This window comes from Dipodomys spectabilis, unplaced genomic scaffold (assembly GCF_019054845.1).
Source record: "Dipodomys spectabilis isolate Male_0828 unplaced genomic scaffold, ASM1905484v1 ptg000145l, whole genome shotgun sequence".
NCBI lineage: Eukaryota > Metazoa > Chordata > Mammalia > Rodentia > Heteromyidae > Dipodomys > Dipodomys spectabilis.
In genome coordinates this window covers 13,533,364-13,559,569 of record NW_024870822.1, presented here as the reverse complement: position 1 = coordinate 13,559,569, position 26,206 = coordinate 13,533,364, and the positions used below count along the sequence as shown (strand labels likewise).

The following is a 26,206-nucleotide window of genomic DNA, read 5'->3' as shown; positions in this document are numbered from 1 at the left end:
TTCCTTCCTTCCTTCCTTCCTTCTTCCTGCTCTGGTACTGGGGCTTGAGTTTTGGTCTGGGTACTGTCCCTTAGCCTTTTCCTCAAGGTTAATTGTTTAACTCTTGAACAATAGCTACATATCTTGCTTTTTGTTGGTAAATGTTACTTGGCTTTTTGGAGATATGTGCCTCATGGTCATTCCTGCCTGGACTGGCTTCAAAATGTGATTCTCATGTCTCAGCCTTCAAACTAGTTAGGATTATAGGCATGAGCCATGAGCACCTAGCGTGGTGTTTTTTTCTTTTTTAATGACCACAGTTTTGAGGAGTATATTTGGTCAGGTTTTATGTGGAATGTCCATCCATTTTTAAACTGTTTCTCATGATTAAGCTTGGTGAATATGTTAATACATTTTTGCAGGAAGGCAGTAGAAGCATTAGTGTCATTATATCAGATCCACAGTACATTCCATCCATAGGAGTTACCACTCTCGAGGCTTTAACCTTGATTATTAGCTTCAAGTAGCTTTGGTCAGGTCTGGTCTCTGCTCTATAAAATGATTCTATTTTTTCTTCCTTTCTATGCTTTATTCTATGGAATAGTCACTATTTGCAGATCCTACCAACTGAGCCATGCAGCCAACTTCTAATCATCTTCTTTGACTTGTAAAAAATTTTTTCTTACAATAAAAAAATTTCTTTTAGAATATATTCTGACCTTTGTCAGAATCATTTATCATGACTATTTGCATGGAATTGATTGCTTTGTTTTCATTTACATAAAATTGTTTCCTAAAAACAAATTTAAAAATCTTTCAAAAGTGGATTTTTCCTTTTTCTTTTATAGTCCAAGCTTTCATATTCTAAGATGTACTTGTTTGTCTCAAAGTAAGGGAGGTTTCTCATATTTTCTTCAGTTCTGTACCATTAGATTTTATAGTTAGGTCTACAATCCCTTTTGGGTTAACTTAAGTCACATCTAGGCCAATTGAACTCATAATGTATAGCCCCTTAGTTTAGAACTCTCCTTTTTTCTTACAATTTGGTAACAAATTTAAAAGCAAGCACTAAAGAAAAAAAGTAGCTGGAGAATATAATGAACAAAAATGCCAGGAAAATAAAACAGTTGAGGCTAACAGAATATATAGTTCATACTTTATACGAAGACTTCCATTCTATACTTTATACAAGGACTAATTTCCTTCACAGCTCTTACTTCTTATCTATACACAGACAACTTATCACTTCACAGACCAAGAACTTTTACTCTCACAGTCTCCTCTACTTAGAAATTTTCAGCCTGGTCCATGAATTCCGGAAGAGCTGAAGTAAAACTTCCTGTCTAGCCCTGAGCATCTTCTATGACATTTTACTAGGCTTGTGTATTCATTACTGTGTTTTATATATTATACATTTTATTTTTTTCATATATTATTGCTTATCCTAGATATCATCAAGCTATTTCTTTAGTGTTTTAAATAATGGCCTTAATAATAAATGATTAAAGCATTAAAGTAATAATTAAATTTTTCTTTTAATTGTTTTTTATTATTATTAATTAATATTTTTAAAAACATTATTTGTAAGCATTCCATATTGTGAATTACCTCAGTATAATTATAGTAATTAAGTGTTGTGATAATTGTTGTGTAAACCAAGTAATTGTAGTAATAAATGCAAATGTAAGAATTTTAATATGTAAAAGCTTGTTTATCAGCATATTTGTTTTCTAATTTCTATTATTCCCATACTGTATTCATTATCTCTCTCTTTCTTCCTTAACTTGATTCAACAAATAAAAGTCATTTGTGAAAGATTTAGGGAAATAGATAATGAAGGCTTTTCTTTTCCCTTTTACCAAATTTTTATTGCTTTCTTACTATTTTTTCTTCTTGCCTTCTTACTAACTACTATTACCTGACAGCTTTAAATATTTCACAAACATAGATACGAAAGGAATGATTATACTGAAGTCTCATTTGGTATATGTCTATTTTATTTCATCACCCATTCATTAGTGCAGCCTTCATTTTAATCTTTGGTGAGTACATGCTAACTCTTTGTTGGTTGCTTCACAGCCTGCAAAGCGATTCAATTTGTTCCTGAGACGGCGACTTATGGTAAAACAGTGCTGAATGATGCCACTGATGCTCTGATGGCTGCAGTAATAGTGTGGATACTGTTTCTTCCAATGAATGCATTTAATATTGGACGACCCTGTCACTAATTCCTAGTTCCTACTTCAAAAGCAATTGACATTGAAGAATGGTTATTTTCACTACTGTTTGGAACTAGTGAGATCTCTGACCTATCTTCCTAAAAACATACCTACATGCACAAATAAAATTTAAATCGTTTCTGAGATTTTTGACCTCTGTTAGAATGAGAAATTTAGGAATCCTAGAATATCACTCAAAGGAAAACCTCTCATAATATAGATAAAGACATTGAGAAGAAAAGAAACGTAAACACAAACCTACACATGGCAGATATGATTGTTATGTCATGTTTGCGCTAAACAAAAACATGATGTGTTTTAATTATATATAACAACTAGCTGATTTGTTTGTTGCCGTTGTCTTTGATCAGCTTTTTTGATTGTTGCTTTTCATTTTGTTGTTGTTCAGCCATAGGGCTTGACCCTGGGGGTCTGGGTGCTGTCCCTGAGACCTTTTGCTGAAGGTTTGAGGGCGGTCTACCACTTTGAGCTATAGTGCCACTTCCAGCTTTCTGATAGTTACTATAAGAATCTCATGGACTTCCCCAGCTGGCTTTGAACCATGATCTTCAGATCTGAGCCTTCTGAGTAGCTAGGATTACAGGGGTGAGCCACAGTTCCCCCACTTTGATCAGTTTTTATTAATAATCCTAAAATGCTTACGCCTTGGCAATTTAGAAAGCTATTATTGATTTTTCTGTATTTTTCATTTCTGAATTGCTCATAGTTAGGGTTCTACATAATGATATGAGTTTCGTTGGCTTTCACAGGAAGGAAACACATTTTGGCTGTTGAAGAAGGAAAATAATTGAAATCTCTGTTCTTTTTAGCTGTGTTGTCAATAACCTATCAAAATACTGAATGTGGGGCTGGGGGTTTAGCCCAGCGGAAGGGTGCCCACCTGGCACACACTCTCAGCCCTGGGGGAAAAAAAAAGACATATAAAGCTACAAAATACTGAATGTTTATTTGCTTATGTATCTCTGTCACCAGAACTTACCTTTGTGGCCCTAGATTAGCTTGTCCAAGCAATATAAACACAGCTAATAATACTAACCAATTTTTCTAAATCTACCATACAAATATGGCTGCCACAGAGTTAAAGTAATATGTTTATTATTTTCCCATCTAATTTTGTGCTTTGATTATACCTGATCTGATTTATTTTTCACACATGTTTGGTTTCATTTGATTTTACTTCTTGCTTCAAAAGAATTTGTGGCTTCCAAAATTTTTGGTGAGTTTAATAAAACATGCTAAACTATAGTTTACAAAAGTGCCGGTGATTATTTTACATTTTTGTTTTGTTTTTAGTTTTTCGATAATTTACAACCAAGTCATAACATGATAGTGGTTTGAATATCCTTAGATTAATTTGTTCTTCAGTCGGGGTACAGAGAACACAGACATAACATCTGAATTAATGTATTTTAGAAGTGAATCTTTGAGCTGCTCATTTTCTCTTGTGCATTGACCCCTGGCTCTTTCTGAGGCATATCAGCTACCTACTCAGTCATAAATAGAGTCACCATGTTCGTAGACCACAGATCAAACATGGAATCTTACTTGTTCATGACTGATCTATATCCATTTCTGATGTTGGGTCACTGGTCTGGCCTCTGAGTGAAAAACACCTCATAAAAGAAATTCATAAGCTAATTGAAATGTCCATTGTGAAAATTCAAGTGTTGAATTCCCCACTCACAAGTTAGCTAAAGCAATTGGAAAACTGTCTCACTGATACTAACTGCATACATCACACATTTGCATAATTCTAAGCACGGCATGTAGGCAACAGTATTATTACATCTTACATATAAACAGTGAAGAAGTCCAAATCACTCAAATGTGAAATCTCATTTGTCTGATACTCTCCATTGATTCTAAATACCTTGAAAAGGAAGTAATTATTAACTTATACAGCATGTGCAAGTTCTAAGTTTTGTTCTTGTATTGAAGTAATTCATACAAATTTAATCAAGATTTGTTTTAATCTGATAAATTGTCAATAAGGGACACTGCATGAAGACATACTTATGGCAAGGTCAGCTAGCAAGTTCTCTGCTTTCTAACTATGAACTAAGCATTGACGTTATTTGAATATTTAAATATTAGATTATGAAGTGACGATTTTAAGATCAGTAAGTGTTAATCATAGATTTATTGTTTTGCAGCAAAATTCCATTAATCAGGTTGTAATTAATTATAACCTGAAAGAAGTGTGTAATTATTTGAAACAGTTACCTTGCTAATGAGGATAACAAGTTTCTCTCTAAACATGCATTTTTGGCACAAAGTACAATTTTATTCATTTTGTGTTTTCTTATAATTGTAGTATTTGTATATGTGTGAGTGCATGTAGTTAATATGCTTAACTTCTTTCTGAATTTTTGCCGTCTAATCCCATCCATGGATTTTTACCTTACAGAATGTGCATACTTTCCTGCTGTGATTTGTCTTGATTTGCCATTTCAAGACATAAAAATTGGGTGGTGACTACATTTTAAATAATCTTCATGTTTCTGCCATTTGAGAGTAAACAATAACCTAAATGTCATTTTTGTCTCCTGCAGTTTCAAAGAGATAAACAAAGCAAAGATTCTATATTCTTCCGAGATGGGGTTAGGCAAATTGATTTTGTCCTTTCCTATGTGGAAGATGTAAAGAAAGATTTAGACATAAAAGCGGTGAGTGTTTATTTGAGATGAATAGAGATAACACAAAGATGTACCTCCTGTAGTTTCACAGAGATGTTTGCATTAAATTATTCTGGGAAAGTCTAATTTTTTGAAGCTGAAGTTGACTCAGAAGACTGCAAGGTTAGAAGTCTAAGAATGGATGTGTCAAGTGACTTCTCTCTGTAGGATATTTTGGAAACTTACTGCTTTTCCCTCTTCTTTCAAATGACTAGTGCATTTATAAAACTCTCTTCTTGATATTAAATGTGACCTCTAAAGTGAGAAGTATGGGGGCTGGGAAGGTGGCTCAGTGGTAGAGTGCTTGCCTTGCATGCCTGAGGCCCTGGGTTCGATTCCTCAGCACCACAGAAGCAAAAGGAAAAAAGCTGGAAGTGGCGCTGTGGCTCAAGTGGTAGAGTGCTAGCCTTGAGCTGAAGAGCTGAGGGACAGCGCCCAGGCCCAGAGTTCAGGCTCCATGACCGGACCCCCCAAAAAAATAATGTGAGAAGTATGATTCTGAATATAATATGAATATTTTTATTGTTATTGTAAGCTTGTTGTATAGAAGGATTCCAGTTATGTAAGTCAGGTAATGAGTACATTTCTTTTTGAATAGTGTCTCCTCTTCCTTCATTTTCTCCCAGTTTTTCCCTTCCAACCCTACCCCCAAGATGTATAGTTTATTTTCAATATAGTGTCTAGTGAGTATCGCTACTGCAGTTGCTCTGCAGTTTTCATTTTGAAAATGTGTGACTAATTAATCTGACCTAAAATATACTTCATCCTGTGCTGTGTTACTGGCCTCATTTTATTTTTGTTAGAATACTCATTACTTTCTGAACTTAAACTTCTTTTTCACATTTTTATAATGTATTTAATGTCTCTAATGCTTAAATAAGTTCATGAGGCCAAAATCTTTTCACTTGTTCACTTCTGTCTGCTCAGATGTCAAAAATAGTGATAGAGATATAATAGATGCTTAATAAATATCTGATATTTTAAAGAGTGAATTAATAAATTAATGTGTATGTGGAAGTATTTATATATGTAAATAATGATCATCGACATATTTAACATTCCACAAATTCATTTAATGTATTTTATCTTTATTATTGTGTTCTGGTCTACCTTTGTGCTGGAAGACTTTTACATAGCTTATTTTTTTTCATCATTTTCTTGTACTTACTTTCTATCTTCAAGCTAAAGCTAGCCATACTTCTCTCTTTCATTGAAAAAGGAATTAAACCTAAACAATAAGAATTCCTTAAATTTCCACCATTACGTATCTACCCATCAACATTTTTGCATACATGTATGTATATTTGCCTTCCTTTCTGTTATCATTTAAAACCTCTATCATTCTATCTAAATCTAACTTCATGAGCAAATTGGAGTCTCCAAGACCACCCTTGCTTTATTAGAAAGACTCCCAGGATACACGTTTATGGCTATGTGTTATTAAAGTTCATGGCTTTGCTTTTAACCAAGCAAAAGCACAAAGAAAAAGACTGATGAGATAAACTCCAAGCAAAACTAGATGCAGCTATAAAGAAAGATGATACTTTGTGTCCTGATATGTAAGGACAGATTTAACTTCTCTACTAAGACAACCCATGTGACATGTTCTGTGTAGTACAGACTCATTAGCCACTCAGTTCTTGGGTTTTAAGTGTAGGTTGGCCACTTCTCATTTCCTTTGTAGGTCATTACAAGTCCCTTATTTCCAGAAAGAAAGTTAATTATTAGCATGAAGTACACTGTACAGTAGGGAATGTATGTTATTCCTTAAGTACTGAAGGTATTGAGAACTCTCCAGAAAACTACAGTCCTTTACTATAGGACCAGCCTTTCTAAAGTTGCCAGCAGGATACGAGTTTCATACCTGTTGTATTCATTCTGTGATGTATACCTACTTATGGATATTACTCTTACCATTTTTCCTCTCTCACCTAAATTATATTTTGTTTTGTTCTTATGGGACCATTTCCTCCCAAAAATATATAGCCTGTTAACTATTCCTATTAAGAAAACAAGTCAAATATGAAATCTTAAAATTTTTCTGAAGATAACAGATTCCCTACCAGCTATTGTTTACTTCTCAACATTTTTGTCTAATTCCTTCTTCTAATTCTTAACAGGACCCCCTTCAACCCCTCTGTTCATCTCCAATTATAAACCAGTAGGCAAGTTCAGTCCTATACTACTTTTCTAACATTTAACATCGTTGATGAGGATGAGGAGATGACAATGTGATGATGATGCTATTGTGGCTGAAAATTACACTGAATTTATAATATCTTTAAATGCTATTGGTTTTTGTAATGTTCTGCCTTGAAACTAAGAACATGTTTTATCTTTGTGTTTATGGAAGTTTTCAATTTTATTCTGTATTGAACATCTCTTTAAATAGAGAGCTTGCATTTTTTTAGAAATTATTTATAAACATCCTGTATTTTCATTGTCATTATCAGCTATAATACTTTAGATTAGTGCTGTGCCTCACATCTTAAGATGTGAGTATTGGAGAGTACCATTATATAGTCCCAGGAGAGGGGTCAGAGAACCATCTGGAAGCACAGCAAGAGTGTATTGAGTCTACCAATCACTGAGAAAATAAAACAAGGTATTCTGTGGAGTCATCCTATGTATTTATTTTGCCTATAGGAAAGAAGAAGAGAGTTTGAAAGAAATCTCAGAAAATCAGGTCTTGAGTTGGAAATTGAAGACAAACGGGTAAATATAATTGATGATTTACACACAATCTTATTTTTTGAGTGGTGTTTTCTCCTCTTTGGGCCCTTAGCTAGATAGATTTTGTGATTAGAACAATGCATAACTCTTGGCTGTAGATATGTTCACCAAAGATACTCAATCTGTGGTCGTACAGCTCAGTGTGTAGATCAGTGTATAGGATGTCAGATGGTCAGTGGAACACATTATTGTTTCTTCTGAATACCAAAAAGAAAAAAAGAAGAAAAAAGGAGGTCTTGGTTTCATATCTATTTTTGAAGGCTACTTCCAGTCTTGTGCCTAAATAGTTATCAGATATCTTGCAGCATAATAATATACTAGTATATTCTGATCCTATCAAGTTCTTTTACTTTTGCAAAAATCCCTTTCATTTACTATTTTTCTACAGTTTCTGAAAATTATTTTGAAAGGTTTAATTAAGGTCACACCTTGAGTATGACACTGCCAGTATTGCCTGATGTTTTTTATTTTGTAATTCTTGTTTTTTCTCTGTTTTTCTTGGTATCTTTAATACCTACCTGCTAAAAGAATTTGTTTCCCTAGAAGTTCTAATAATTCAATAAAATAAAAATGCAGTGGCATCTATGGGATTTTATAAAATCCGGTTACTTATTAAAAAGCTCAATAGCCAACAGATTGGAAAGCTTTCTTTGATTTTTACCTCTTTCTCACATAGGACTCTGAAAATGGAAAAACTTATTTTGTCAAGATCCACGCTCCTTGGGAGGTACTAGTTACTTATGCTGAAGTGTTGGGAATCAGAATGCCCATTAAGGAGAATGATATTCCCCGAACTCAGTACACTCCCTTGAATTACATGCTTGGGCCAGTGAAGCTTCCAGCCACTGTGAAGCATCCTCACCCTGAGTATTTTACTGCCCAATTCACCAGACATCGGCAAGAGCTCTTCCTTATTGAAGATGAAGCAAGCTTCTTCCCATCATCATCAAGAAACAGAATTGTAGGTAGACAAGTCCTCAGCACATCTTTCCAAGTATGGCATATGTACTCATAGGTGCTTTTGATATGTATGCAGTTCCACATCTGTGCAGTGTTCCTGTGTAAAACATAAGTCTTTGATGGTATTAGGTTGTGGTCTGAAAGACTGTTTAGTCAACTTCAACTTGACCTGTTAACTTCTCTGCTTCTCAAACTATTGTTTCAAGATGAATAATAGGCAGTGTGGATATGGTGATGAATGATGTATCATCATATAATTCCAAAAGAGCACTCAACTAAGAGTCAGGGAATTTTGTTTTTGTTTTGTCAGTCGTGGGGCCTGAACTCTTGGCCTGGGTGCTGTCCCTCAGCTCTTCAGCTCAAAGCCAGCACTCTTATCACTTGAGCCACAGCACCACTTCTGGCTTTTTCTGCTTATGTGGTCCTAAGGAATTGAACCCAGGGCCTCATGCATGCAAGGCAAGCACTCTACCACTGAGCTACCTTCCTAGCCCTGAATCAGGAAATTTTGATTTTTGGATAATCTATGTAAAATGCTTTTATCCTCTTAAATTTTAGTTTTATAAATTCACTGCATATGTCAAGAGGAGTATTGGTCAATATAAGTAAAACTTGAATAGTTTAATTTCTTTATATATGGGTAAAATTTGAAAGCCCTCAGACAATTTTGAAGTTTTCTGTTCATTACAAACCTCTCTCCTAAAAATATGGTTTCTGTGCACAGCTTCTTTGTAGGTTAGAATAATATCCACTCTGTAGACTACACAGAGAAATAAATGAGTGAAGATATGAAAGGTTTTAAATAGTACTTGGCACACACAAAGTCTTCAGGAAGAATTAGATACAATTGTTATCATTACTGACCTGACTTAAGAAGAAGGAAGATTGGCCAGAAGGGAACTCTATATACTCTGTATCTGCTACTTAATTAACCGGCTGGTTTCTGACAATCACAAAACATTTTCCTTTTTTCCTGAGGAAAGAAACCTGATTCCATTTGTCTTTCCAGTTCCCGAATAAACACAACCATTTCTGTGACATGGAATATTAAATAACATGGTGGTACACACTTGTAATCCATCTATTCTGAAGGTTGCAGTAGGAGGAACATAGTCTGAGGCCAAACCAGGAAGAAATAAGGGAATCCACCTGAAAAACAAAGTAGAAATTGCAAGGATGGACACATGGCTTAAGTGGTAGTATTCTTTCTTAGCAAACACAAAGCCCTAAGCTCAATTCTTGTCACTCCAAATTAATTGATTAATCAATAAATTAAATAAAGTTGAATAGTATTGAAAGATCAAGTTAGTATAAAAATCTCAAACCTCACAGGAACCATTTGTATATGTATATACAAATATACATAATATTCATATATGCATATATGTGATATATATGTGACGATACAGCAGACATTGACTTACATGGGACATGTCTGGTATGTACACCTTCGTAATGAGAAAAGGCCAAACTTTTTATATAAACCAAGGTTTGCCTTTATCCAACTATACAGAAGAAAAAAGTCATGCAGTAAGTATAAGATTTAAATGGAACGCGTGGTTAAGGAGTTTTTGTACATATACAGAAACACATAAATTACCTAAAAGACCCAAAACTAGTTATTACAGCACACTAAACCCTGTTTCATCCATCTGTAGTAGAACACATTTCATTGCATGAATATAGGCATACCTTGCTTTATTGTGCCATAGGTGATTGAACTTTCTGCATCTGTATCCTGAATTTGTCTGTTGGTGTCATTTCTTCCAACTGCATGTGTCTACTTGATGCATCTGTGTCAGCTTGAAAATTCTCATAATACTGCAAAATTTCATGATGATATCTGTTATAAGTTTCATATCTGTGGTCTGTGATCTTCCATGTGTCTGTTTTATTTGTTTCGATGCACCACAAACTGCACCTATATAAGTTAGCTAACTTGATTGATCAATGCTATGCCTGTTTTTACCTCTCCACTGGCCAAGAGTTCCTCAGCCTCTTTGCTTTTCCTTGGAGCTATCCCTTCTCTATGATAAAATAATATTGAAATTAGTACCATTAGTAGCTCTTGATAAACTGATACAATATTTAAACTAGAACATTCCAACCACTCTGGAAAGCAGTGTGGTGGTTCCTCAAAAAAACCACACATAGAGCTCCCCTATGACCCAGCAATCCCACTTTTGGGAATTTACCCAAATGACCACAAACAAGGCCACACTAAAGCCACCAGTACAATGATGTTCATCACAGAATTACTTATCATAACCAAGATACGGAACCAACCCAAATGATTCTCAGTAGATGAATGGATCAAGAAAATGTGGTACATATACACAATGGAATTTTATGCTTCCATCAGAAAGAATAACCTTGTTCTGTTTATTAGGAAATGGAAAGACTTGGAAAAAATTAGAGTATGTAAAGTAAGCCAGACTCAAAGAAAAGCAGACTGCATGATCTCCCTCATTTGTTGGAAATAGAATATGTTATGATATTCTTACCAGGGGCTCTCAGTAACCCAAGTGCTTAGTGCAAAGGACAATATATAATGAAGCATATTAACGTGAACTCCAACCTATGGAAACAAGAGGTTCTCATTAAACCCTGTATATAGTTTGTTCTTTTTTCTCTGTTTCTTACTTTCTTCGTGTCTTTTAGTTTTTTGTACCTCATGATTTGTATAACAGACAATGCAATATGTGGAAGGGAAAAGGAATCGCAGAAACAGCAGGACAATGAATGAACCACAGCAACATTGATGCTCACTTGAGTTCCAACATAGGTTGGATATGAACATTACCACTTGGAGGGGGGGATAGGGATGGGTTAGGGGGAGATAAAGAAAAATGGGGTTACAATGATTAAAAACAAATGTACTAATTGCCTTACTTATGTCACTATAACCCCCTGCTCATTACCTTTTCAATAAAATTTAAAATAAATAAATTAGAACATTTAAAAACCCTATATTAGCCATAAATAACATTGAGATTAGGACATCAATGGTCTCTCTCTATTCTCTTACTTTATATCAAAAGCTAGAAATACTTTAACTTACTGAGAAAGACATGTCAAATTCTGAAATAAGCCAGAGCTACACTATCAAAGCAGCAAATGAGTAACCAGAATAGGGTGACTGCATAGCTTTAGTGGTCTTGAAGACAAGAAGTTTCAAAATTCTTCTAAACAACAGCTCAATCCAGAACAGTGCCTTCTCTTCAGTTCAGAGAAGGCTGAAGAGGATGAAAGGTGTAGAAGAAAAGTTTAAGCCGGCAGAGTTTGCTTACTGAATAAAAAAGCCATCTTTATAACATAAAAGTTCAAGGTGAAACTACAGCAAGTTATCCAGAAGAGCTAATTGAAAGAAGTGATGATATTGGCTATATGAAAGGTATATGGAACAACTTTCTACTCATTTAGTAATCTAAGATATTGATAGCCAAAGCAGAGAAGGCAAAGCCTGGCTTCAAAGCTTCAAAGACATTATGATTTGGTAGGTGCTATTGCTGCTGGCAACTTTCAGTGGAAAAACCAGTGCTCATTATTCTGAAAATTCTCTGGTTTATTGATTGATTGATTGATTTTAATCATTCAGTGTGTTTACTTGTAGATTTATAGGCACATTCTAGTTACCACAAATTAGGAAAACCACACAGCCTATGTTTCTTGGGCTCTGGCTTACTTCACTTAATATAATATTTTCCAACTCTTTCCATTTCCTTATGAATGGTACAGTATCATTCTTTCTGATGGAAGAATAGAATTCCATTCTGTATCTATATCTATATCTATCTATACCATATTCTCTTGATCCATTCATCCACTGAGGGACCCCCAAAAGTAAGCCTTCAAAAACTCAGCAACCCAATCACTAAATTGGCTAAAGACTTACAGAGAGACTTCTCAGAGGAAGAAAAGAATGGCTAATAGACACATGAAGAAGTGTTCAACATCTCTGGCCAAGAAATGAATACAAATCAAAACAACACTGACATTCCACCTCAGTCCAGTTAGAATGGTAATTATCAGGAAAACTAACAATCACAAATGTTGGCAGGGGTATGGCCAAAAGGGAACTCTATTATACTCTTGGTGGGCATATAAACTTGTTTAACCACTCTGGAAAGCAGTATGGAGGTTCCTTAAAAGACTAAACAGAACTTTTCTGTAACTCAGCAATCCCATTCCGAGGCATTTATCCAGTGAACCACTGCAGCCACCAGCACAACCATGTTCATTGAAGCATTGTTTATCATATCGAATATGTAATTTTTTAACATGGTAAATGGAAGAAGGTGATTTTCCCCATCTGTTTTGTCAAATATAGTTCCAACTTCAAGTCATTGCCCTAAACTAAACTCAACTAGAAACTTAAAGATAAGAACATTCATTGTTTACATTTAAAAGAAATTGTATCAAACCCTTAAGAAAAGCATTCCTAGTTCGCAATGTAAGAACTTACTTAGCTTTTAAAATTTGCATTCATTCTCCAAAGAAGAGGTGGAGCAATGTCTCCTTTAATACTAGAGAAAGTTCCTTTCTCTCAAGTTTGTACTTACCTTTAAACTTTCTCCCTTTTGTCATTAACAAAGGCCAACAGACTCCAAAATTCCCAATTTTTGTTTAACAAATGGTGTTTTCAATCCTTTATAACAGTTGATTCTTCAAGCAAAATACTTCTTAGTTGACTTGATCAACTTTTAAGTTTCTCTCCTTTCCACTGGACTCTGATTCTTGGCCCATCCTGAGTTCTAGCCAATAGAAACAAGTAGAACATGTACTTCGGAGATTTTTCTGACTCTTGATTACTTTTTCTCTATTAAAAATTATCTTTTGGGGGCTGAGAATGTGGCTTAGTGGTAGAGTATTGCTTAGCATGCATGAAGCCCTGGGTTCAATTTTTCAATACCACACAAACAGAAAAAGCTGAAAGTCGTACTGTGGCTCAAGTGATAGAATGCTAGCCTTGAGTAAAAGAAGCTCAGGGACAGTGCCCAGGCCCTGAGTTCAAGCCCCAGAACTGGCAAAAAAAAAAAAAAAGAAAATCCTTTTTTTTTTTTTGCCTGACAATTCAAATGTTTGCAAATCTGGTTAGAATACTTTCTACTTTAAGAATGCCCTTCCCAGTAGTAATCTTTATGGGAAAAAATCATTAACAGGTTTTTCTATAGTTTTGTAATACATTTCAATATATAGTATTTTTTTCAACTTTGCTAACACCTTAAAATAATGTTGTTGAGTTGCTGACTATTTTCTATTTTTCATTAGCACTGTTGCTTGCATACATTAATTGTACAAGGGGAGTTTGTTTCATTATGACACTTTCGTGTGTGTGTGTGTGTGTGTGTGTGTGTGTGTGTGTACCCCGGTAAGACTCAATGGAGGCTTCCCACTGGAATAATCCAAAGTGTATAAAATAGTTCTTATATACAACATTCATAAAAATTAACCTGCCGTGTATAAATTGTGATTTTACCAAAGAGAATATTATACTTCCTTTAAAACAAATGATCAGGTTTAATGATGATGAATCAAAAAAGCTATCATTAATTTCTTTTTTTTTCTTTTTGGCTTTTTTTTTTTTTTATTGTGAAAATACCGTATAAAGGGGTTACAATTACATGGGCAATATAATGAGTACGTTTCTTATCAAGCATTGTAGCCTCCTCTTTTTTTTCCCCTTCCCATTCCTTCCCATTCTGTCCCCCCAACCCAATCCACCCCCCCCCACACACACACACCAAAGTTGTAAAGTTCATTTTCGGCATAACAACTTGTACATCTCATTGTTGCAATGGGTCCACCTGTATCCCTATTTAAACGATTTGTTTTTCCCCTTCCCCTCCACAAATTATACCGACATCAAATACAGTGAAAGCAGGGGTTATACTGTGGGGGAGGGACATACAAAGCAACAAAGAAATCATCTTATAAATGTGTTATAAACAATCGCATGAAAAGAAAAAACATTTGAATATGTATCTTAGAGTTCATTTCCCTAACATCACCTTATCTGACCTTTTCTGTAAATCTTAGAATGATAAAATCTAAAAGGGGGATAAAGATATCTAAACCAGTACTAAAATCAACAGTCAAAAAAGTAAATATTCTGAAAAGTTTTAGAAAACACAAAAGAGATGAGATACAGTTGATAGGAACATAAGAGCAGAGGACACTAAAGGCCAAAATTACATGTAAGAGAAAGAAAATGTACACAAAGATAATGGTGACTGAAAAGAAGTTTGAGAGACAAGGACAATCTTGAATAGTAAACTCAACCCAAGAGTATGGGCAGGTAAAAGTTTGTCAGACTATTTAATTTTAGAAATAATGCAAACAACTTGGCTAAGTATTAATTGTACTTCATATTTCTCCAAGTTAACTCTTAATAGTACTATTAGATTTCAACTTTAAACTTTAATTGTAGTAGGAATTTTGGCACATGACACTTGTAGAGGAGTTTGAGAGAAGAGAAACAAAATTGGCCCAATCACTCTCTTCCCCACCAAAGGACCAGAGGCTAAGAAACCTACAAATTCCCGTACTAATTCATACTCCATATGCTTCCTCAAAAAAAAGTTTCCTTCTATATTTGGCCTATGTGTATAGTCAAGCAATAATGGTTATTATTAACTTTGAATTGGTAAAAGAAAACTGTAAAAACCATAAGTCTGAAACTTTCTGGTATCTCTTTGTATTATCTTGTAGGTGTACTATATTCTCTCACGGTGTCCTTTTGGCATAGAAGATGGAAAGAAAAAGTTTGGGATTGAAAGACTACTAACTTCGAACACATACTCATCTGCGTATCCACTCCACGATGTAAGTACAGCGTTGACTTGGAAATGTGAAGCTCATTACCTCTCTTACTTGCAGAGATTTCCTTGTTGAAGAAAAGAACTGTCCACTTGTTCTCCTTTTTCTTACATTTTCATGAGAAGAAAATTCCCAGACTTTCTGATTCTGAGTTCAGAGTTTCAGCAGCCTATAGTAAAACAGAGCTAATGTTTTAGGCACTGAGATTGCAAATGGAAATTTCTTTTCAAAAATTGCTTTATTTGTATCTGAGTTTTCTTTAAAGTGTATTTCCTAAGGGTGTATTTTGAAACTAGCAGTCACATTTTAAAAGATGTATATCATAGTATTTGAGGATTTTTATGTGATCCATTAAGTCTCTTCTCATTAAGGTTTTTTAAACAGTATTTTTATTATTATCAATTAGTCATACAAAGGGATTTTATTTTGATATATGTGCATTCAATATACTTTGATCAAATTCACCCTTCTGTCCTCCGTTATTCCCTACCCTCCTGCCAAAACCATTTTCAACAAGCTCCATTGTTCCATTTTCATACCTGAATATAACATATTTGACCATATACATATTGTTCATTAAGATTTGAAGATGTAAAAGATTGACATTACATGTATCATTCTTCAGATATGTACCTGCTTTCAGTTATATGGAAAACATTCTCCTAGACCACTATTGATGCACACTCATGAATTCCAGCTCAAAGACTGTGAAAGAATTTCCTAAAGATAAAGTATGTGTACCACTGCACTCAGAGCTATGTCATTTTTGAGACAGGGTCTGAGCACATAGCTCAAGATGGCCTGAAACTCAATTCTCCTGCCTCTGCTTCATAAATGCTGGAATTTCAGACATGCAATACCACGCCTATCTCAGGAGAAATTTTCTTTGAGGCTGGCATCATGAATATTGAGCCTTGTATGTTCTTCAGAGAAGTGATGTTTTATTAAAGTGTTGTGCTCTTTTGAATCAGTCTCAAAAATGACTTAGCAACAAAGACTTTTGCCTAGCTTCTGAGGTAAACCTACTCATTTGGACAGTCAGTGAATGAATTTTACCAGCTGTCAGGAATAAAAAAAAATCACATGGCAAGAAATATATAAACTACTTTAAGATCATCCGTCCTTTGAGTCTTTTTCTTTTTTCTTCCACATTTACAAAAGATGTTTTATTCATGAGAAAAATCAGTCTTCAGCAATATAGAACAAACACATATGATGATTGAAACAAGTGGTAGAAATCAGTGGGCCATTAAGTTATTGTGGGTTTTTCCTTAATTTCAAAAGGCTATACAAAGCTAGGCATTGATGGCTCACATCTGTAATCCTAGCTTCTCAGGAAACTGAGATCTGAGGATGACAGTTTAAGGGAAGGTGGGCAGGAAAGTCCTAGAGACTCTTTTCTCCAATTAACTACCAAAAAACCTAGAACTGTGATCAAGTGGTAGAGTGCTGGTTTTTAACAAAAAGAAGATTAGAGACAGCTCCCAGGCCTGAGTTCAAGCCCCAGGACTAGCACCAAATACATACATACATATATACATACATACATACATACATACATACATACATACATACATACTTGTAAGAGGGCTATACTTTAATGGGTCCATCTAAGTGTCCACTGCATTTATTTATTTGTTTGTTGTGCCAGTCCTGGGCTTGAGCTCAGGGTCAGTGAGGGACAGATCAGGGCTTTCTTCCTATAGTAATGTGATTTGCATCAGTCACTTTATTTAGCTTGGGGTTTAATTTTTCCGTGTAAAAAATGAATGCTTTGGTTTTTTTCTAAAGTCCTAGCCAGTTAAGTAGTGATGTGAATCTACATATATGAGGTTTTAAGTAAAGGAAAAAAAAGAGCCTCCTGGGTGAAAAGTATGGCTTAATTAAGTACAGCAAAAATCCCAAAGCTATCTTGCATTTATGGATAAGCAAATGTAGTGAATAAACCAGTCTAATGATACATTATTGATTTTAGTAAATCATGAACTATCAATGAATAGAAGACACAAATCTAAAAGTGAAAGGAAGAATTAGCTTGTCCACTAACCTTTAAGAAAATAGCCTTAAAAAAAAAGAACATAGCCTTCATTTACTGCACACTTGTCCTTTGCCTTATCCTTTATTACTGTCTTGGATATGTATAGGGCCAATACTGGAAGCCATCAGAAAATCGTTGCAATGAAAGGTATATACTTCACAAGCACTGGGCTCGGTTTTCCCTTTTTTATAAGGAGCAACCTTTAGAGTTGATTAGGTAAGTTTCTTTTCCCAGGATCCCATCAGGTAAAACTTGATGCTGTGATTTTTATCACAATGAGGGAATATCTATTATTTTGATTACCAATTTCACTCATTACATTTATGGCTTCTGTGTTTCATACCTGTATGATTTGTGAGGAATTCTATATCAAAGAAGAATGTACCTGCCAAACTTTGTCATGAATAATATGTAAAGCATCATGGGTAAGGTCTAGAAATTAGGCAGGCAAAATTCAAATCCAAATTCTGCCTCAAGAAATCTGTACAGATTTGGTTAAGTATTTAACAAGTATGAGCCTCCCCATTAATTGGACATATTAATAGTTCTTTCCTTTGATGTATTTGATAATTCATAAGATAGCAAAGTACACTTTTGTTGAACTATGAGAGAAATTTTTGTGAAATGATAGAAAAGGATTTTGTATGAATTATAGCCTTCTCAAGAGATTTCGTGTTTTGGAAAGGCAGACATGTAGAGGGATGATAAATTCAGACAAGACTGAAGTTAGAGAAGTAAAGATGCTGTTAAAATTGTCTAGTAATAAGTGGTTGAAGATCTTATTCAAGGTACTGATAACAAGAAGATAGTACAGATTAGAAAACCATTCTTATGATTGAGTTTAATGGATGTAATATGTGACTGAAGATAGACAATAAAGGGAAACAGAATGACTTGAGATGTTTGAAAAGAGATTTAGATTTGTAGATTACAATTTAATATTGTGTTTTCATAAAATTACAGAATATTCTGTTAGAACCCCAAGTGGACTACATCTCTCTATCTAGGGCATGATGAAAAAGCTCACCAAATTGGAAAATTAGGAGGAGCATTAATAATAAGAGGAGGGGGTCTCAATCACTTAAGCCAACATGTGTCAATCAGTTAAGCCAACAAGAACAAAATCTGGTTTTCCGAGGCAAAGAAAGAGTGTTTTCACATTCTTAAAGGGAAGATTTGATTGAAAGGAAAAAAGATACACTTGTTTGTGAAACTTGAATGTTTGTACTAAGGATTCTGGACATTTCTTAGTTCTCTGTGAAGTAAGAACTGAGTTGTATATTTTACAGAATTGCTGTTAAGTAGTTATTTTAGTCTGCAATTCTTCAAGTGTCCCTCAGAGATCCAAACTTGAGGAAAGATGGAAATTTATGGAGTTGTCAGAATATCTTTTTTTTTTTTTCAAATTGAGGTATATAGAAAATTCAGATTATGTCCACAATTTTGATTTGTTAAATCAATGGCTAGAAATTGCAGTAAAAAGTGTTTTAAACCCTTAAAATTTAGAAAATGTTAAAATTACAGTATTATTTAAATTTTAAGTTCCATTCGAGTGACTTCCTTATTTTATGTACTCGTTTAATTATCCCTACACCTATATTTACAATATGCAATAAGCATGGTCCTATGTTTTATAATGTGGAAAGTAGCATTTAGAGAGTTGAGTAATTTTACCAAAATTATGTGGCTAGAAAGCAATGATGCCCAAATGAGAAAATATGCCTGTCTGAATACAAAACCAGGCTCCCTGCGCTATAACATTCCTTCAGCCTCTATTTTTCATTCTTTTCCACAGGAATTATTTTGGAGAAAAAATTGGTATCTACTTTGTCTTTCTTGGATTTTACACAGAAATGCTATTCATTGCAGCTCTAGTTGGATTAGCTTGTTTTGTTTATGGCTTATTTTCAATGGAAGCTAACCAAAGCAGGTAAGTAACAAGTGAGTTGCTAAAAATGAGATATATCTTCATCTTATGCTATCTGAAACTCATGAATGCCAAGGCATTTGTCTAAAAATGTTTCCTTATGAAAGTAAGTGGTGGGTAACCCAGATAGCAACTATCCCTCACCCAGTGCTATAGAAAACTCTGTTTGTAATAATGAGCCCTAAAGAGTTTATTCCATATGTATGAGTTGATCCAGAAATTGCTGCTTTATTAACACTTTGCCATATGCAGTTGTTCTATTAGAAATAGCTTGTTTTCTCTACACCATCACTTTTAACATGATTTCATGTTTTCTGGGTAGCACTGAAATCTGTGATCCTAACATTGGAGGGCAGATAATCATGTGTCCACTCTGTGATAAAATGTGTGATTATTGGAGACTGAATACCACCTGTTCAGCTTCGAAGGTAGGCCTAATGAATGCATGGCAATATTATTATAACTTGGAATTTCTTGACTTTTTTGTTGGTTTTTATATCAAATGATCTTTGTGATGTTGTTCTTCCTTTTACAGTTATCCCATTTATTTGATAATGAGTCAACAGTGTTTTTCGCAATATTCATGGGCATTTGGGGTGAGTACACAGTCCCAGAAGAAAGAGCTTCCTCCACACTACACATTGGATGGCTTGGTCATACAACATTTACAGATCAAAGGTGATGAGAGTGTTGTTTCTTTGTCATCACCAGTATATTGATAGAGTCGTGGCCCTGGGTTCTTTGGTTGAAAGGGCTGTAGGCATAAGGGGTGTGTTCAATTATATGTTGAATATGTGAATAATCTGCATATGGATTTGATTTTTCTTTTGTTTTATTAGCATACAGTAATTGTGCAAAGAGTATTATTGTGGCTTTTTGTGTGTATATAGTGGTACTGGGGACTCATTGAACTCGAAGCCTTGAGCTCTTGCTTGGCTTTTACACTCAAGGTTGGCACCCTATCACTTCAGCCACCCCTACACTTTCTGAATTATTTTTTATGTATTTAAGATGAACTCTTATCTAGGCTTAATCTCTAAGGCCCAAATCTGTTCTAGAACAGACCTGAATTGTTATTATTACAGGCTCATGTAAGCACAAGAAATCTAGAGAAATCACAGGAATACATTTGGTTTTATTATATTATCTGTTATCTTTCTTTATCTTTTTGCTAATTTTTCGATATGATTTACTTATGTAGTTTAAGGCTAGCCCTAAACTCATTATGCAGCCAAGTCTGTCCTCAGCCTCTTAAGTGCTGAGATTACAGTAGAAGTGTGCCACTACTTTTGGCTCCCGTTTTTTTTTGCTATTTTTACCATCATTAATTTCTCTCACACTTCATGTATGATAGCCACTTTTAGTTCTGTTTCAGAATTACAATCATTAAGACAGAAGCACAACTGTTTAGTTGCACTAAAAGTTTTATCAGTATGTATAAATATCTAGTCTATTATGTACTCATAGTAGCCAACTGTTACTTTTGAATTTTGAATTTTGTCCATTTAATGCTAACAAAGCAACAAATACTAAATTACTACTTAATTTTACAAACTTTTGAAACTTATCTCTACTAATTATGTGTCAACTCTACAGATGGAAAGAAATGAATGCTAACATTAAAAACTGGTAATTCCGTCATCAACCAGTTTCAGAAGAGCTAACTCTAAAACCTGATCCACCTTTCGACAAAAATGACAAAAGTGGGAGAAAAAATCACTTTCTTAGTATGTTTATTTCTCCATCTCTTGATGATGATTTGTTTTGTGTACTTGTTCTTGTGCAGTCACATTATTTTTGGAGTTTTGGAAACAGCGACAGGCCAGACTAGAATACGAATGGGATCTGGTGGACTTCGAAGAGGAACAACAGCAGCTACAGCTGAGACCTGAATTTGAAGCCATGTGCAAACACAGGAAAATAAACCCGGTGACCAAGGTACACTGAGAGACAGATAGGCAGCTCAGTCAGCACTGCTGTGGCTGCCTCCAACATGTAAATTCTAAAATGTGCTTGTTTCTAATATGTGTACTCATATCCATACAATGTTTAAATACAAATAGAAAACTATGAGGAATTAGATCTATTAACCAACACTATTTCTTATTCATAATCCTTTACCTTGCTGACACTAGATCATTTTAAAGCAAATCCAAAGCATCATAACATGCAGTAGGAGGTTCTAATACTAGGTGAGATAAAGGGAAATGGGAAAGCTATGTTCTGGGCTTTGTCTATTTTAGACACGAAAAAGTACTAAGTTAATATATAAAAATTAAAGTGGTTGTATTTATAGAGTGGACTTAAAAGTGAATGTTTTATTAGGCACCAGGTCTAATAAAAACCTTATTCTTCCAATAGGGTTATTTAATTGATCATAATGAGAAAGTCTTTACCTCAATGCCTATAGGGGTAGGACTAGAAAGGAGTATAAATTTTAGCATCCTTGCATAGCAAACTGGCTATCTGTTCATGACTGAGTCATTTAATTTCTTGTACCTCATTTTATTCTGGTAAGCATAAAAGATATTTTCCCTCAATATACAGCATTTTGGTTACATATTCAATAACCACCTAGTAATCCATAACATCTCTTTTGTTTTATCTGCTGCTATTAAAAACCAAACACAGTCTTTTCTTGTTGTCAGTCGTGGGCTTGAACTCAGGGCCTGGGTGTTGTCCCTGAGATCTTTGGCTCAAGGATAGAGTTTTACCACTTTGAGCCACAGTGCCACTTCCTGTTTTCTGGTGGTTAATTGGAGATAAGAGTCTCACAGACTTTCCTGCCTAGGCTGGTTTTGAACTGTGATCCTCAGATTTCAGGCTTCTGAGTAGCTAGGATTACAGGTGTGAGCCACCAGTGCCAATTTCGAACACAATTTTTCTAGAAAAATATCCTCCCCTTCTTGGACACTATTGCACTATATGACTCAAAATTCTCAGTTTAAGCATACACTGATCATTTATTAGATTTTACATATTATTACAAAAATTTCAGCAAACGAATAATGTAGAAAAAGCACCTTAGAAACTATATCACTAGGGCTGGGAAGGTGGCTCAGTGGTAGAGTGCTTGCCATGCATGTATGAGGTCCAGATTCGATTCCTCAGCACCACATAAGCAAAAAAAGCCAGAAGTGGTGCTATGGCTCAAGTGGTAGAGCTCTAACCTTGAGCTGAAGAGCTGAGGGACAGCGCCCAGGCCCAGAATGCAGGCCCAGTGACTGACAAAAAAAAAAAAAAAAAAAAAAAGTACATCACTAATTTGGGTATTAGTTTGAAATTATGGAATAGAATTGGTAGAATAATGACATGGTGTTCATAAAGCAGAAGCAATCCTAGTGGTTTTGCCAAAAACTTTGGAGGTGGGGAGAAGGGAAGATGCATTCACTGTTTACCTTCAGAATTAGTTGAGTTTCACTGTCAGCCATTCACCTCTCTTGGCGATGATAGGTTTGAGATGCTCTTTGGTGTTTAAGCACCACTTTGGCCTCTGTGCTTGCAATACACACAGGTGTGAATATAAACATGGTTGCATACACATGAACTCAGTAAACACACACATACACATTCACAGATCCCTTAAAATGTGAAATCTTCTATTTTATAGAATTACTTGATTTACCTCTTTCCTGACCACCATTTTTAACTGTAGCCTTCATTAGTAAAATCTAAATATCTTTTGATGAGTCTCAGAACATTAGCTGATATAATTAATATAATTATAGAATTGTAATTATATAATTAACATCTTCCATTAATGACTATAAAGATAATGGGAATGGAATGTGATCTGCTGACTTATGTGGAAGAATTGAGTTTGTCTCATAAATACAAAGGGCACATCTAATTTAGTATCATGTAGAACAATTAGAGAGCCACACTACTTATTTCAATACAATTTCAAACTCACTTTAGCAAGATTGGTCAAGATTTGACTTTCTTCTCTCTGTCAGGATATAAATAGCACTACACCTGCCAATCAGGAAACAATCATTGCAACCATTTTGTCTCTTACCATGTGGAGAATCATTTAGGAGGCCTAAGGTTTTTACTTAAGGGAAGGGGCCATTGCCAGAATGCAACTCTCCCTGTGATGTATAGGGAACTCTTCATGGGAGGTTTCTTCTTTAACTGTGCCCTACTATTTTTGGTGCTTACAGTCCCAAATATGCATACGGATTTTGATTTTTTTTCTGTTATGTCTTCAATATTACAGGAAGTAGAGCCTCATATGCCACTGTACGCTCGAACCCCATGGTATATGTTATCAGGAGCCACAGTAACACTCTGGGTATGTCTTTAAAACTTCTTTTTATTTCCTTAGCAGGCAATCATGTAGATCATGTCAACAATTTTATCTATAATGGCTCTGGGATCTCATCTGCTCTTTTTACATTCACTACAACTCTTATACCAAGTAGACTTTAATTTGCAACAATCTTCCATGATTGAATTTTGGGGAATGATCTAAGGGAAGAGAGGTGCTTTATCTTACAACCTGTTTTTGTCCATCTCACAACATTTCATGAAGTGATAACATGAAACAAGGATAGAACAACAAATTTCCATTTTTGTTTTCTTTTTATTTGTCTATTTTTTCAGTGCTGGAGTTTCAACATAGCTTCACACATGCTAGACAGCTACTCTACCTGCTGTGCTACACAGGCAGCATTTCTTCTTTTTACTTGAAGAATTTAGTTAATGTCTTTCATGGTGAATTTGTCAGTGTTTGTCCATGTTTTTTAGCTAATAGATTTCTCCATCACCATAATCTCCAAAGCCTCTTAACAGCTAGCATTAACTTTAGGAAAATAAATGCTGTTAAATTTTCAGGAATTAATTGTGTAAACGATAAACAAATTGTTGGCTATTATTTAAATCTTCCATTTCACATGTACCATGTGGTATGGTATATCTTGTAGCATTTCTTGAAAAGATTGTTATTTTCAAACCTTAAAAGAATTAGCAACAATGTGTTTTCTTAGATCCATGACAACCTTGAAAAGAAACTGTGGAATAAAAAAAACGGGGATGATTTTAACTTTAGGATGATTTTAACTTTAGGATGATTTTGCAACCAGGAAATACATAAAAATTATGCAGATTTTATATATAACTAGAATATGACAGCAAATTTGTGTGTCAATGAGCAGGATATATATTGGGTTTTGTGGCTACATAATCCCAACTCATAATTGTCTTTAGTTTTCTATAAGGCTTTTAAGATGAACTGTGTACACACACACACACACATAACTTTAGAGCCACATAACGAGAGAGAAGGCCTTGGACAGAATTTGGCCTTGTGACTCTTCTGCAAATTCCTACTGAAATATGAGCAATGAACATGTTTTCTTGCTGTATATTTATCCAGTTGTTAACCAAATGATTTTTCCTTAAGTCCTTTGTTTTCTTTCCTGCTGTGTGTGTAGGAGAGGCTGACTCAATTTACTTTCCATATGAGAGCCCTTAGATGTTGTAATGTTGTAATGCTTTAGATACATATACCTCTCGGAGACACAGAGACCAGAGTGACTAATTCTTTTTCTCCCTTCCCCAGATGGCCCTGGTTCTCAGCAGTATGGTATCTGTGATTGTGTACCGCCTGTCACTCTTTGCTATATTTGCTACTTTCATGGAAAGTGAAGATTCTCTACAGCATGTCAAACGTTTCTTTACTCCCCAGCTAGCCACATCACTTACTGGATCATGCTTGAACTTCATAGTCATCATGATCTTGAATTTCTTTTATGAAAAGATATCTGCCTGGATTACAAAAATGGGTAAGCTGGTCAAATCGTTGTATAATCTGAAAATAAGTCCCTACGAATGGCATAGCATCCATTTTGGTTCACTTCCCAGGGATTCCATTGCTAAGGGCATATTTGAAGGCTGCTTTGTTCTACAGGTAAACCCGGCCCTGGCCTCTCAAAATCCCCTGAGAACTACACTTAGGCCTGCCACACAGGAAGCAGGAATAACTGATAGAAGGAATTAAGACTTGTCAGATGATTTTGAGTATTTTCGTCCTAAACCTCCCTTGATGGAATCCTGAGCAAACTTCTCACTATACTAAACACACAGACAAACTGTTCATGTATATACAGTTCCTAGAAGGCATTTCGTTTCTGAAACTATCATGAGAAAATAAGAAAATAAGCTCCTCCTAAATAAATCTAAAATTGAATATCTTGCTCTTCAGTGAGCATCCTTTACAATCTGCATGCTTGTCTTGTTATAGTATTCAGCCTTCCCCTAAGGGAACTGAAGTGATCACAGGTGTAGTGAGACACTGGATCAAAGGGTACAGGGCACAGTTGCTTCTGTTTTTGTCAGAGACTCAGTCCAAGGCCCCTCTCCTGGAAGTGCTCATCCTAGAATCTCACAACCTATTTGTCAACCTCAGTCTTTATGCTGATACCATGTGCCATAGGCAAAAAAGCTCTGGAATAAACACTGCCAGGTAACTTTCCTTACACACTGTCTTCACATTTTGAGTTCTCGCTCAATTTTACTTCTTCCCTGTGCTATTATTAAGAAAAGAAACTGTGTTTAAAAGCAACTGAAACGTCACAGTTTTCTTCAAGTGAGAAAAATCACTGGAGTTCAGATTATGTATATTTTAGGAGGAATGCCACTGAAGTTCACTTGAGGATCAATTTATGTCTTTGATTTGCTATTTCAATATTTCCAAAAGTAACATGGATTTTATTGGATCAGCTATGCTATTGGGAGATTATCAGCTCAGAAAAACTTGTTCCCTTACTGCATTGTGCTTCACAGTGCCCTTATGGACATAAAGAGAATTTGTATCTAATCCCTGGGATTGATT

At 35.0% G+C, this 26,206-nt stretch overlaps 1 protein-coding gene across 2 annotated transcripts in view; it reads left to right on the top strand.

Annotated features, from left to right (window-relative positions):
- The window catches only part of Ano5 (anoctamin 5), a 49,021-nt gene that overhangs the window by 11,485 nt on the left and 11,330 nt on the right, over positions 1 to 26,206 (top strand). For both annotated transcript variants that reach the window (XM_042691716.1, XM_042691715.1), the window contains 11 exons: positions 4,772 to 4,885; positions 7,541 to 7,609; positions 8,304 to 8,588; positions 15,299 to 15,412; positions 17,551 to 17,660; positions 19,240 to 19,374; positions 19,694 to 19,799; positions 19,907 to 19,967; positions 21,158 to 21,309; positions 23,591 to 23,665; positions 24,935 to 25,157. In XM_042691716.1, coding sequence (XP_042547650.1) covers positions 4,772 to 4,885; positions 7,541 to 7,609; positions 8,304 to 8,588; positions 15,299 to 15,412; positions 17,551 to 17,660; positions 19,240 to 19,374; positions 19,694 to 19,799; positions 19,907 to 19,967; positions 21,158 to 21,309; positions 23,591 to 23,665; positions 24,935 to 25,157 — 1,444 coding nt within the window. The remainder of the gene's footprint in view (positions 1 to 4,771; positions 4,886 to 7,540; positions 7,610 to 8,303; positions 8,589 to 15,298; positions 15,413 to 17,550; positions 17,661 to 19,239; positions 19,375 to 19,693; positions 19,800 to 19,906; positions 19,968 to 21,157; positions 21,310 to 23,590; positions 23,666 to 24,934; positions 25,158 to 26,206) is intronic.